At 39.9% G+C, this 12,911-nt stretch overlaps 1 protein-coding gene across 12 annotated transcripts in view; it reads left to right on the plus strand.

Moving 5' to 3' along the window:
* Window positions 1–8,704, plus strand: part of LOC135577129 (guanine nucleotide-binding protein G(q) subunit alpha-like) — a 149,921-nt gene extending 141,217 nt beyond the window's left edge. For all 12 annotated transcript variants that reach the window (XM_065044872.1, XM_065044881.1, XM_065044878.1 and 9 more), the window contains one exon: window positions 279–8,704. In XM_065044872.1, the coding sequence (XP_064900944.1) occupies window positions 279–469 (191 nt within the window). In that variant the 3' untranslated portion in view covers window positions 470–8,704. The remainder of the gene's footprint in view (window positions 1–278) is intronic.
* Window positions 8,705–12,911: the final 4,207 nt, after the last annotated feature.

Consider the following 12,911-nt stretch of genomic DNA (forward strand, 5'->3'; position numbering starts at 1 on the left):
TGTTCCTGTGCACTCAAAACCACCAATTAGTCAATTAGAAAAGAACAGGTCTTGCTGTTCAACCTCAGAATTTCCTTCTATTTTTATTTTTAATGGTTCCTACTGAGAATAAATAGTGTATAGTGGTATTTATTAGTAAAAAAATTTCCTTCTTCTTTTGTACGAGGATCACAGACTGAGTCTTTCTTCTGTTTTCTACTCCTAAGGTTCCCCTCCTAAAGAAGCTCAAATATTGAACTGACTTTAGGAAAAACTGACTATCTCTTCTTAATTATCAGGACCGCAACGGGATGCACAAGCAGCACGAGAGTTCATCTTGAAGATGTTTGTAGACCTGAATCCAGATAGTGAAAAAATTATCTACTCCCACTTCACATGTGCTACAGACACAGAGAATATACGCTTCGTCTTTGCTGCTGTCAAGGACACAATCCTACAGTTAAACCTGAAGGAGTACAATCTGGTCTAACTGTGCCTAGGAGGCCCTCCAAGACCACCTTCACATGATTGAAGATACACAAGAGGGACTGTATCATCTGTGAAAAAAAATGCATAATACTAATTTATTGCTGGCTTTGACTCTGTGAATGTCCACAGAGTTTTTAGTTAATATTGTGATTTTATTTAAACTGTATGGAGAAAAAACAAAAGATGCTGAAGTACATTCACAGTACATTTCCTTATTTTGTAGTCAAAACCTTGTGACTCAGTGGGGTTTAAATTTTTAGTCACATACTCACAAAAGATAAGTTTTTTGCTACTGAAGCAAAATCAATCTGGATTCCTCTTTCTCTCTCCTCCTTCCTCCCATTCCCTTATGTTTTTAAAGATACAGTGGACATTTTCTCAGTTGCATTCCTTGGTATAATATTTTCTGTTGAGTGATTTGGTCAGGAAAAATGTTATCATCAGAACTGAAGTTATCAGTCATCACAATTTTACAGAATGTACTTTCTCTAAAGGATCAAAAGCACTGATAGAGTGATTTTTAGATTCTTGACATGGGTGTTTTCATTCTGTCTTCACTTCTGAGGTTAGAATATTGGGGTTGCAAAATAGTAATATTTGTGTATGGATTTAGAATTTAACCATATTTTCACAGTTCAGAAAGATTCATAGAAGACAGTAATGAAATAATTAAAGACAAACCTGGGATGTTCATGGAATATGATAGAATATTTTTTTTAATTGCCATGTGCCATTATTTTATCTTTTCTGTATTCACAAATGCCAAACAGAAATGTCATGGACATTACATTTTCCGAGTGGCTACAGCCTGAAACAGTGGTGGATGAGGGATTTTTTTTTTAGGTGTGCATTTTTTCTTAATTTAGAGCTTTTTTAAAGTGTGTTTTTCCGCAGTAGAAAAAATGTCTTGCCAAATCTGGCTTTTTATAAAATCAATACTTTTGAACCATAAGATACTGATTGAAATGCCAAACTGATGGATTGGGAACTGACCTGACTGAGTCAACTGCAAATGATAAACCAGCATAGTTTCAGTCATATGTTCCCTTTTTAAAAAAGTATTCCATTTTCTAATATCAAAAACAACAGTGTGAGAGAATATGCTACTAGGTATACATGTAAAGAAGACAGTTCAGCTCTCTCCTTATGTCAGAGATGGCAGGAGATAGCATACAATGTTTTCTGTAATAATATCATAGAATCATAAAAACGTTTGGGTTGGAAGGGACCTTCAAAGCTCATCTAGTCAAACCCTCTGCAATGTATCCTCAACTAGATCAGGTTGCTCAGAGCCCCGTCTAGCCTGACCTTGAAAGTCTCCAGGGGATGGGCATCTACCAACTCTCTGGGCAACCTGTTCCAGTATTTTGCCACCCTCATTGTAAAAAATTTCTTCCTCGTGTCTAGCCTGAATCTCTCCTCCTTTAGTTTAAAACCATTACCCCTTGTCTTATCGTAACAGGCCCTGCTAAAAAGTCTGTCCCCATCCTTCTTGTAGGCCCCTTTTAAATACTGAAAGACTGCAATAAAGTCTCCCCGGAGCTTCTCTTCTCCAGGCTGAACAACCCCAACTCTGTCAGCCTGTCCTCATAGGAGAGGTGTTCCAGCCCTCTGATCATCTTGGTGGTCCTCCTCTGGACCCTCTCCAGCAGGTCCAGTTCTTTCCTGTACTGAGGGCTCCAGAGCTGGAGTCAGTACTCCAGGTGGGGTCTCACCAGAGCAGAGTGGAGGGACAGAATCACCTCCCTCATGTCCAGGCTTTCATCCATCAGTATCCCCAAGTCATTCTGTGCAGGGCTACTCTCAATCCCTTCTTTCCCCAGACTGTACTGATACCGGGGGTTGCCCTGACCCGGGCACAGGACCTTGCACTTGGCCTTGTTGAACCTCATGAGGTTCCCATGGGCCCGATTCTCAAGCTTGTCCAGGTCCCTCTGAATGGCATCTTGTCCCTCAGGCGTGTCAGCTACACCACTCAGTTTGGTGTAATCCACAAACTTACAGAGGGTGCACTCGATCCCTGTGTCTACATAATTGATGAAGATATTAAACAGTACTGGTCTCAGTATGGACCCCTGAGGGACACCACTTGTTACTGGTGTCTGTCCAGACATTGTGCCATTGACCACTACACTCTGGGTGCGACCATCCAGCCAGTTCCTTATCCACCGAACAGTCCACCCATCAAATCCATATCTCTCCAAATTAGAGAGAAGGATGTTGTGGGGAACTGTTTCAAAGGCTTTACAGGAGTCCAGAAATTTGTAGCCCTTCCTTTGTCCAGTGATGTAGTTACTCCAGAGTAGAAGGCTACTAAGTTGGTCAGGCAGCTCTTGCCCTTGGTGAAGCCATGCTGGCTGTCTGGAATCACCTCCCTGTCCTCCATGTGCCTTAGCACAGCTTCTGGGAGGATCTGTTCCATGATCTTCCCAAGCACAGAGGTGAGGCTGTTTCCCTTTACCCAGTCACCAAGGCCTTCACCTGACTGCCATGACTTCACAAATATCATGGAGAGCGACTTGGCAACTACAGCAGCCAATTCCCTCAGGACTCTGGGATGCATCTCATCAGGTCCCATAGATTTATGTACGTTCAGGTTCCTCAAGTGGTCACAAACATGGTCCTCACATTCAGTGGGAGCCACTTTGTTCCCCTAGTCTCTGTCTTGCAGTTCATTCACTCAAGAGCTCTGTGAAGGGAGGTTGCCAGAGAAGACTGAGGCAAAGAAGTTGTTGAGTACCTCAACCTTCTCTTTGTCTGTTGTTACCACTTTGCCAGTCTTGGTCATCGGGGGGGCATGCTTTCTTTGTCCTTCCTTTTCTAGTTGTCATAACTGTAGAAGCCCTTCTTGTTATTCTTTTCATCCCTTGCCAAATTCAGCTCTAGCTGCACCTTGGCCTTCCTGACCCCATCTCTGTACAACCTGGCAGTGTCTTTATACTCTTCCCAGGGTACCCGTCCCTGCTTCCACTGCCTGTGGATTTCCTTCTTGCCCTTTAGTTTTACTAGCAGGGCTTTTCTCGCCATGTCAGCCTCTTGCCTTCCTTACCCAGTTTCTTACACTTGGGGACTGAGAGCTCTTGTGCTGTATGGCAAATGTCCTTAAAGATCTTCCTGCTCTGTTCTGCTCCCTCATCCCTGAGGGCAGTTTCCCAGGGGATCCTGTTGACTAACTCCTTAAAGAGCTGGAAGTTGGCTTTCCTAAAATTTAGGGTCCCAACTTGACACTTCGCCTGCCCCACATCCCTCAGGACTGCGAACGCCACAGGCACATAATCACTTCAGCCCAGGCTGCCTCCAATCTTGGCGTCACCAATTAGCTCACTTGCATTGGTGACCATCAGGTCCAGTATCGCATCCTCCCTGGTAGGGCTGCCTATTACCTGGCTTAGGAAGTTATGCTCAATGCACTCCAGGAGTCTCCCGAATTGCTTACTGCTCACCATGCTTCTTTTGCAGTAGATGTTGGGGTGGTTCAAGTCCCCCATCAAGACGAGAGCCTGTGAGCGCGATGCCTCCTGTAGCTGGAGTAATAAGGCTTCATCAATAGTCTCCCCCTGATTGGGTGGCCTGTAGCAGACACTAACCACAAGGTTTCCTTTGTTGCCTCGGTCTCTGATTCTTACCCATATGCTTTCAACCTGCTTGTGGCTATTCTTCACGCTCTATCTACCTCGATGAAGAGGACAACCCCTCCACTCTTCCTTCCTTACCTGCCCTTTCTGAACAGCCTGCAGCCATCAATCACCGCACTCCAGTCATGGGATCTGTCCCACCAAGTTTCAGTAATAGCCACTAGGTCGTAGCCTTCTAGCAGCACGGTGGCTTCCAACTCATCCTGTTTGTTGCCCATGCTGCGTGCATTGGTGTAGAGGCACTTCAGCTGGGCTGTCAGCTGCGTCACCTTCTTAGAGGAACTCCCCTTAATTCACAGTATCACAGTATGTTTGGGATTGGAAGGGACCTCAAAAGATCATCTAGTCCAATCCCCCTGCTGGAGCAGGAACACCTAGGTGAGGTCGCACAGGAACATGTCCAGGCGGGTTTGAATGTCTCCAGAGAAGGAGACTCCACAACCCCCCTGGGCAGCCTGTTCCAGTGCTGTCACTCTCACTGAGAAGAAGTTTTTTCTCAAAGTGGAACCTCTTGTGTTCCAGCTTGATCCCATTACCCCTTGTTCTATCATTGTTTGCCACCGAGAAGAGCCTGGCTCTGTCCTCGTGGCACTCACCCTTTATATATTTATAAGCATTAATAAGGTCACCCCTCAGTCTCCTCTTCTCCAAACTTCCTCTGAAGTATTTCACTGGTGTTTTCCTGTTGGCTTCTATTACCTCAGGAGCCCCTGGTTCATCTCCATAAGAATTTGAGTTTGCTCCATTGTGGCTAACACGTCTCAGGTCCACTGGTCAAGGGGCCTCACTAGCACATTGTCCTTCTAACCTTGGCGTCTCATCCCACAGCTTGTCATGGGTGAATCTGATATTGTTCCCCTCCCCCATCATGTCTAGCTCTGTCAATAAGGCCCCTAGCTCATGAGCAAAGACTGTCCTCCCCCTTTGAGAAAGGTGAACCCTATCCAATGCCAGTAAATTTGGTGCCGTGTAGGCCATTCCATTATCATAAAACCCAAAATTGTGGTGGTGATAACAGCCATAGAGACATGTATTAATACAGACTGGGTCTGTCTGTTTCTTTTAGTGTCACTGCCCACAACACAACCTTTTTACAGCATGAAATTATTGATGAGTGATCACATTCAGGAACTTTTTTGATAAGGTTGCTTCTTAACCAATTCACAGACATTTGATAGGCTTCATGCAAAAAGCCTCTCAATGTTCTTTAGAAAGATTTATTAACTTAAATGAAACAGTCAGAAAATCACTCTTGGAATTTAAACCTGCAAATTTTTAACAACAAAAATGTAGTACACATCGATGAGCAGCTTAGGTTGAAAGGTTTTTTTGATCACATGCATGATTGCTAGTAAGCTACAGAGAACTCAGAGGTCAAACATAATTGGATTGATTATCTACAATGTCAAGTAGCACTAGAGTGCACATAGCACAGAAATTGCTGCCTCTCAGCAGCACAGGAAAGGTCAAAAAAGAATGACTTATTAGTTGAGTAACAAAGTTAACAATAAATACTAATGAGATGTTTTTGCTTCTTAACTCTCCCAATTTGAATACAACAATAACAAGAACAGTTGCTATTTTTTGCTCCTTATAATTGAATACTGATTTTAGGTATAGTGCTATTATGAATGCTATAATCATTGTACATACATATATATATGGCAGCATCCATATTGACTTTGTAATCATTAATTTTTGACAAGTTGAATGTGCCATGTTGATATTTATCTATGTAATTGTATCGTATGTCTTACAGCTAATTTGCATTTTAAATAATGTTATTTTATTTACTTTTTAAAGAGAAGAATGTAAATTTTGTCAGTTTATTTCTGACTAGGGATTTGTTTGTTTTATTTTAAAAGCAAAAAATCGTATAGTACAGAGGGGTACTAGCATCACGCTGTATAAAATCATTTGTATATTCCTGAGCAAAAGTAAATTGGAGACATGCAGAGGACATTAACAATCAAAACAGTGCTTAAATCTTGTCAGGGCGTTATAGAGATGTAGAAACCATTTTTTTTGTTGAAAAAATTTATGCCATTATATCTAGGATTGGAACATAAGCTCTTAAATATGAATTTGTATTTGGCAGATTCAGTTTCAATTATTTTTGCCTTTCTAATAGCCTTTATTAGCAAAGTGAGTTTAGAGACATTTCAAACTATTGAACATAAGCATTAATGTGTATATGGTATTTCCCTAAAAATATCATGAAAACATACAGAACATCAGATCAGTTAAACATTATTTCAGAAATTACAGAAACCTTAGATCTAACAACAACAACGTTGCTAGTGTTAACAACTTTGAAGAGCTAAATAATTTTATTTATTAAAGCTAAAGCAGATAGTTTTAGGTTATAAAAATTGACACTGGCATTCTAAATACGTGATCAGAACAGTTATTCTTGTTATATATTTCATTAAAGTATTGGTCTTGATCTTCCTTATAAACATAACAAATCACATAACAAATCTTCTTTTTCCACTGTTGAGTGCATGATAATACCCCTTCTTTTAACCTGGGAATACATTGGCTGCCTTGGATTTAGTGATATAAATAGAACTGTAGGGAAAGAGAGAAAAAAAAACAAAAAACAAAAAACAAAAAAACCACAAAAAACAGAAACAAAGAAAAACCAAACAAACAACAAACATACACCAAAAAAACAGTGGTGTCTAATGAAGGTTTGGGGTTTGTTTTGTTATAGGATATTGGGGGGGGAAATGGGGTTTTAAGCTTTGTATAGAAACAAAACAAAAGTTTACTCATGCTTTATAGATATATTGTGATTGCAAAATTCAAGTGTATGTGCCACTGGCCTTCTGGTATATTTTAACTGAGTTGAACATGTGGCAATGTTTAGGTCATTTGAGCATATTCTGAAGAAAATATATATTCAGCATGCTAATGCAAGCCTTAAATGAAACACCTAACACAGCATTGCAATGTGACAGTGTTTACAAAAACATTTCCTTTTTCAATGTCATAGTTGTTCCCACTTGCAATATATTCCATTACTGTTCTTGTTTTAATTGTTGATTTCTACTATGCATTATAGTGTTTGAGTCCAGAAGTATGTGCCACTAACATGAAGCTGAAGGCAAAAACAAGACAGAAACCCTTTTAACTTTGCCAAAATTATGTGATTTAATTGAATGCATAAATGGGAGAGGAGAAAAGGAAAACATCTTGAGAACCTGTGTATTCTAAGCATTCACTAGTAAAAGAAAGCTGCAAGAAAGCTGCAGAAACCTTAAACTCGCTTTTTTTCACTAAGTGGCACTGTCCTGACATCTATAGGATGATGAAACTATAAGGGCCGTTTACTTTTTATTCAGACTCTTGATTTTCAAGGTATATGAACTGTAATTTTTAACTGTACTGCCACATGATTGTGAAACACTTTAAGTTTGAAAGTGGAAAAAAGACTTTATGCTGGCTATCAGTCAAAACTGACTGCACGATTTGCAAAAACTTTAAGAAGGGGCAAAAGGGCTGCATATGAAGACATTGCTAGACTTCAAGCTTTTTGTAAGATGCAAAAGACTTTCAGATTACTCAACCTAATGCCCCTTCCTTTGTTAAACATTCTTCACAAAATAATGAAATAATAGGAGAAAACAAAGACTTGTTAACCCACATGAAAAAAATAATGTCCAAATAATTTATTATATGTACTATTGTTTTTGGAGCTCTGTACATGGTTATCTTGCATCACATCATTAAACTAATGAAGTGTGCACAGTATTTTAAAAAGGTCTACAAATTACCTACCTCTGTTTAAGAAAACAACAAAGTAAATAAGTTTTGGAGAGACTGTCACAAGTAAAGGAAATTAAAATGGCCTGTTGTAGATATTTAATGGCTAATTTAGACCTTCATAGTTTTGTAGATACAGTCTCTCTTCGGACATAGACAACTAAAGTCATATGTTCCTGTCCAATTTGTTAGTTTAGTAGAGATCTTGAAAAACAATGTGTTTTGGTTTGATAAGAACCCAGGTTTTTTTTTTTTTTTTTTTTTTTTTTTTTTTCTGGCTTTTATTTTCCCAGAATATTTTGAGTTGTATCAATCAAAACAAATATTTCCATGCAATTAGTAATTGCACTGAGGGTCATTATTTATCTAGTTACAGGGATTTTACTGTAACTTTCACTCAAGCTTTTTCACAGTAGCCATACTGCAGGAAAGAAAGGAACAGAATAATTATTTGGGCAAAGTTGATGTTGAAGATAACATCTAAAATGCAAGAGAGTTCAACCAGATCAATCTTATTCTAAAGCTGCTTTTGTGGTGGTGTTTCTTTGTGGTTTGGTTTGGTGTTGTGATTGGGGTTTTTGGTTTTGTTTTTTGTTTGGTTGGGTTTTGTTTTCTTTTTTTTTTTTGTATTTTTGTTGGGGGGGGGTTGTTTGTTTTTGTTTTGTGATTTGTTTGTTTCTGTTTTTTGTTTTGTTTTTTGGGGGCGCAGGGGGAGGAGTTCTGGTCTAAGCCGAAGTCTATTGCTGGATTCCTTATTTATCATGCCGGGGTGGTTAGATATGTTTATTTAATTCACAGTCTTTACAAAAATAAAGATCATATTTGCCATTAAAGTGTCATTTAAATACATGTATTATCTATTGTTTGGGGACAAAAATAGGATTTCTTTTTTGTTTATTTTGTTGAAAAAACTAAAGCATAAATACTGCTCCTCAAAAATCTTGCTGGTTAAAAATACAGTATTTTTTTTCCGTAACTGTATACTATAGCATCTTCGTTCCTTGACATTTAGCTTTTCTGAAATATATTTGAGTTTCTTGTTCTCCCAAAATTTTCTTATGATAAATATTGTATAGATGTTGTGGCAGAATGCAACCCCCCCTCCCTCCTTCAGTATGGCACATCTCCCCCTTCTCTGCTACTTGAGGCTAACAGCTTCTTTTGTTTGGCCCAGAGCACCCTGGCTCCTGGGACATTAGAAGAAGGGAGTGCCAAGGCACACTGAGCCGCGCCCAGTGTGGGGGATGTTTGGAGGCTTCAGGGGCACCCACAGACAGTGTGGGGGTGCAGAGAAGCTTCTAGAGTGCCTACAGTCAGATCTGATCAGCCAGTATAAAAACGGGACTCTCGTCGAGACTCTGCCCATTGCCGCGGGTCTCTCGGAGCACGAGCAAGATGCTGCCGCCCAGAGCCCCCCTCCCCGGGATGGAGACTCCGCTTGCCTTGCCGCCACGTGTGTAAGTAAAACTTCTCGCAGGATTGCGAGTATATTTATACTTTTCGTGCACATATGCACGTATAACTTTCCATGCTCCATATGAACACGTGTAAAATTAATCCTCGCACAATCGCGGGTGTATTTTCTTTCCGTGCACATTTGCACAAGTACTTTATTCCCTCGCACAATCGCGAGTGGCCGCCGAGAGCCCCTCGCACAATCGCGAGCGTATTTTCCTCCCGTGCTTCCACATAAGCACGTGTAGGATTCCGTGCACATTTGCACGTGTGAAATAACTCTCGCAGGACTGCGAGCGTATTATAAATTTACTCTCGCGGAATCGCGAGTGCACACTTTCCGTACTCACTACGAGTACGTGTATCTCTTTAAAAATAATCCCGCACCATGTTTAGGCAAGTGTGTACTCCTCCGGGACTCGGGGACGGCTCCAGCATTGTTTTGGGTGAAGCCACGTGCATGCACATTGTGGACCGCCTGTTGTATTAGTTGCTGTCTCAATAATTTTCCTCAACTGATATTCGAACCTGTATTTAAGTCACTTTTGGAGTGCTAAAACCCTGTTTTTCACCGGTTCAATAAAAGTTGTTTTTGGACCTTGTTGTCCCTTAAATTGACCTGTGGGTTGCCTCCGTGACAATTTTGGCGTAGTCGAGCAGGATATCAGAGATGGAGGAATTATTGTGCTTCCTTCTTCTAATTATGGGGAATGCGGTGTGGCAGTCGGTTGGCGAGAGGTCAGGTGAATGTGGCAGATGAGGCAAATCTTCGTAGCCCAATGCATTCAACATTGGAAGCGTTGGTTGTGCAACGTGTGGTCAGACATTGGTCATGGAGAAGAATTGGGCCCTTTCTGTTGACCAGTGCTGTCTACAGGCGTTACAGTTTTTGGTGCATCTCATCGATTTCCTGAGCATACTTCTGAGATGTAATGGTTTCGCCGGGATTTCGAAAGCTGGCGTCGATCAGACCGGCAGCAGACCACCAAACAGCGACCATGATCTTTTTTGGTGCACGTTTGGCTTTGGGAAGTGCTTTGGAGGTTCTTCTCGGTCCAACCACTGAGCTGGTCATCACAGGTTGTCGTATACAATCCACTTTTCCTTGCACGTCACAATCCGATTGAGAAATGGTTCATTGTTGTTGCGCAGAACAAGACAAGACAACACTTCAAACTGACAATTTTCTTGATTTTTGGCCAGCTCATGAGGCACCCACTTATCGAGCTTTTTCTCCTTTCCAAGTTGCATCAAATGCCAAACAACCGTGGAATGGTCAACGTTGAGTTCTTCGGCAACTTCTCGTGTAGTTGTGAGAGGGTCAGCTTCGACGATAGCTCTCAGTTGTTCCTTGTCAACTTCTGATGGCCGGCCACTACGCTCCTCATCTTCAAGGCTCTCGTCTCCTTTGCAAAACTTCTTGAACCGCCACTGCACTGTGCGTTCGTTAGCAGTTCCTGGGCCAAATGCATTGCTGATGTTGTGAGTTGTCTCTGCTGCTTTATGACCCATTTTGAACTTGAATAAGAAAATCACTCGAATTTGCTTTTTGTCTAACATCATTTCCATAGTCTAAAATAAATATAAGTCAGTAGCAAAAAAACATAAAGCAAGAAAAGTGCATTAAACTGATGTATAACATAACCACATTTATTTAAGAATGTATCCAATATCAAACAGCAAATTTTAACAATGCAAAAACCGCAATTCCTTTTGCATGAACCTAATATTAACATTTCCTGAATATTTTTACTATAGACAGTAAGTTCAAAACATTTCAGGTTCAGTACATTGAAAACAGTTATTTGACATTACTAAAGATTTTTTGGCTTGTGTATAACAGAAACATGGGGGAAAAGAAATAATAATCTGTAATAGTCAGAATTTGTAAGCTCTTTAATTTCTTAAGTGTTTTGCATGATTGCAGTAGTACTGCAAGAGCAGGAAATTTTTTTGTGTTTTTGTTTGCCTAAGTGATGATAGGAATAACAGAAAGATGCCTACATGTTGCTTTTCAGCATTCTGGGTCATACTTGAACAACAATCATTGGTTCTCGCATCTTTACCACTGAAGAAATAGAATTTCAAGCCACTTTCAAAAATGACTTTATTCTCTATTATGTGATTACAACAGTTTAAATAAGATTCTTAGAATGGAAATAATTTGCCTGAGTAAAGACTTCAGTGAATTGCTATTTATTCTTCTTTCCTGTTGCAGAATGTAAAGGAGTGGAATAAATGAGGAAGGATTTATTTTATCTTTATGTCTCAGTGAGAATAACATAAAAAAAATACAAGTGCAAGTTGTGATATTAAATATGTGAAATGTAGAAATTCTTTATGTGATAAATTGTGCAATAGCTGTGACATAAACTTATACCCCATACTATGATCATATGACCTGATTGCCAAACCATTTTATACTATTCTGTCCCAAACACCTCAAATTTTCTGAGTATTTGTAAACAGAGAAAGTTTCATCTGCCACAAAAAATGCATTTGCCTGCTCCTCATGAAAACTTCTCGTATCAGTGACAGTGAAGTTTCACAAATCACTTGACCCAATTCCATAGCTCATTGCTGCCAAAATGAACCACCCTATAATGCCTCCTTGATTCCTGGGTCTCAGCTACATGGTGCTTTCCCTCTCCCTTGTGTCGGCCCTTGGTAGTTGGTAAGCTAGTAAAATCGGTGAAAACAACCCCTCTCATTTCTGTTCTTCTTGCTTAGCTATAAAGTAGTACTCTAATTTTCACGTTTTGAGCCAGTTTGGCTAATGAATGGTTAGGACAAGTGCCAAGCTGACTAAAGGGAAGAGGTAGAAGTGTGTGTCCAAAAGAAAGGCTTACAAGTTAGAAAACAAGGAGTAAGACTACAATCCTCTTAAAACCTAATCCTGACATTTCCATGAACAGTGAGCAGTATCTAAACCCCTCATTTTAAGCACTTCATGGACTACTAGGTATTCTGGCTTGAGAGGGTTGACCTTTTCACTTTGAAAGGTCTTAATTTAATTTTTATTCAGAAGAAAAAGCCCTTAAAGGAAATGGTAGGACAAGAAAAACAATTTTCTGCTCCTCTGTAAGAATACCAAGTTCGTGTAAATATGGACTAAACCCAACTGTATAAGGACTGAAGTCAACAAGTCATGCTTGGTTTTAGGAATGGAAAAGTAGAAGAATTGGGTTTCATTTGTCTCACAGAAAAAAAAAAGTTCCTGTTTATTTCCAGTAAGTTCTTAAAAAGAAAAGTCTTCCTTCTGAAGATATTCAAAATGCCATGTCACTGCACATGACATTCAAGGTTTACTGTCTCCTTGGCCAAAAATGCTCCTTCCTGCTCCCTTCACACTTCTCTGTCATACTGATTAATGGCTTCCTGACGTTTAAGGAAAATATTTTTACAGTACTCCTCTGTGTATGTACTTTCTGGAATACTTTCTGACCCTTCTGATTTAAGTGTAAATTGGTCTTTTATAACTGAACAAATGATGAAGTATCATACAGCTGAAGAATACCAGAGCTTCTTGCTTAGTCTTCTGTCATCTTCTACCATTTTCCTTTGTTTATTTTTCTATATCTTTAT

Source organism: Columba livia, chromosome W (assembly GCF_036013475.1).
Source record: "Columba livia isolate bColLiv1 breed racing homer chromosome W, bColLiv1.pat.W.v2, whole genome shotgun sequence".
Classification (NCBI taxonomy): Eukaryota; Metazoa; Chordata; class Aves; order Columbiformes; family Columbidae; genus Columba; species Columba livia.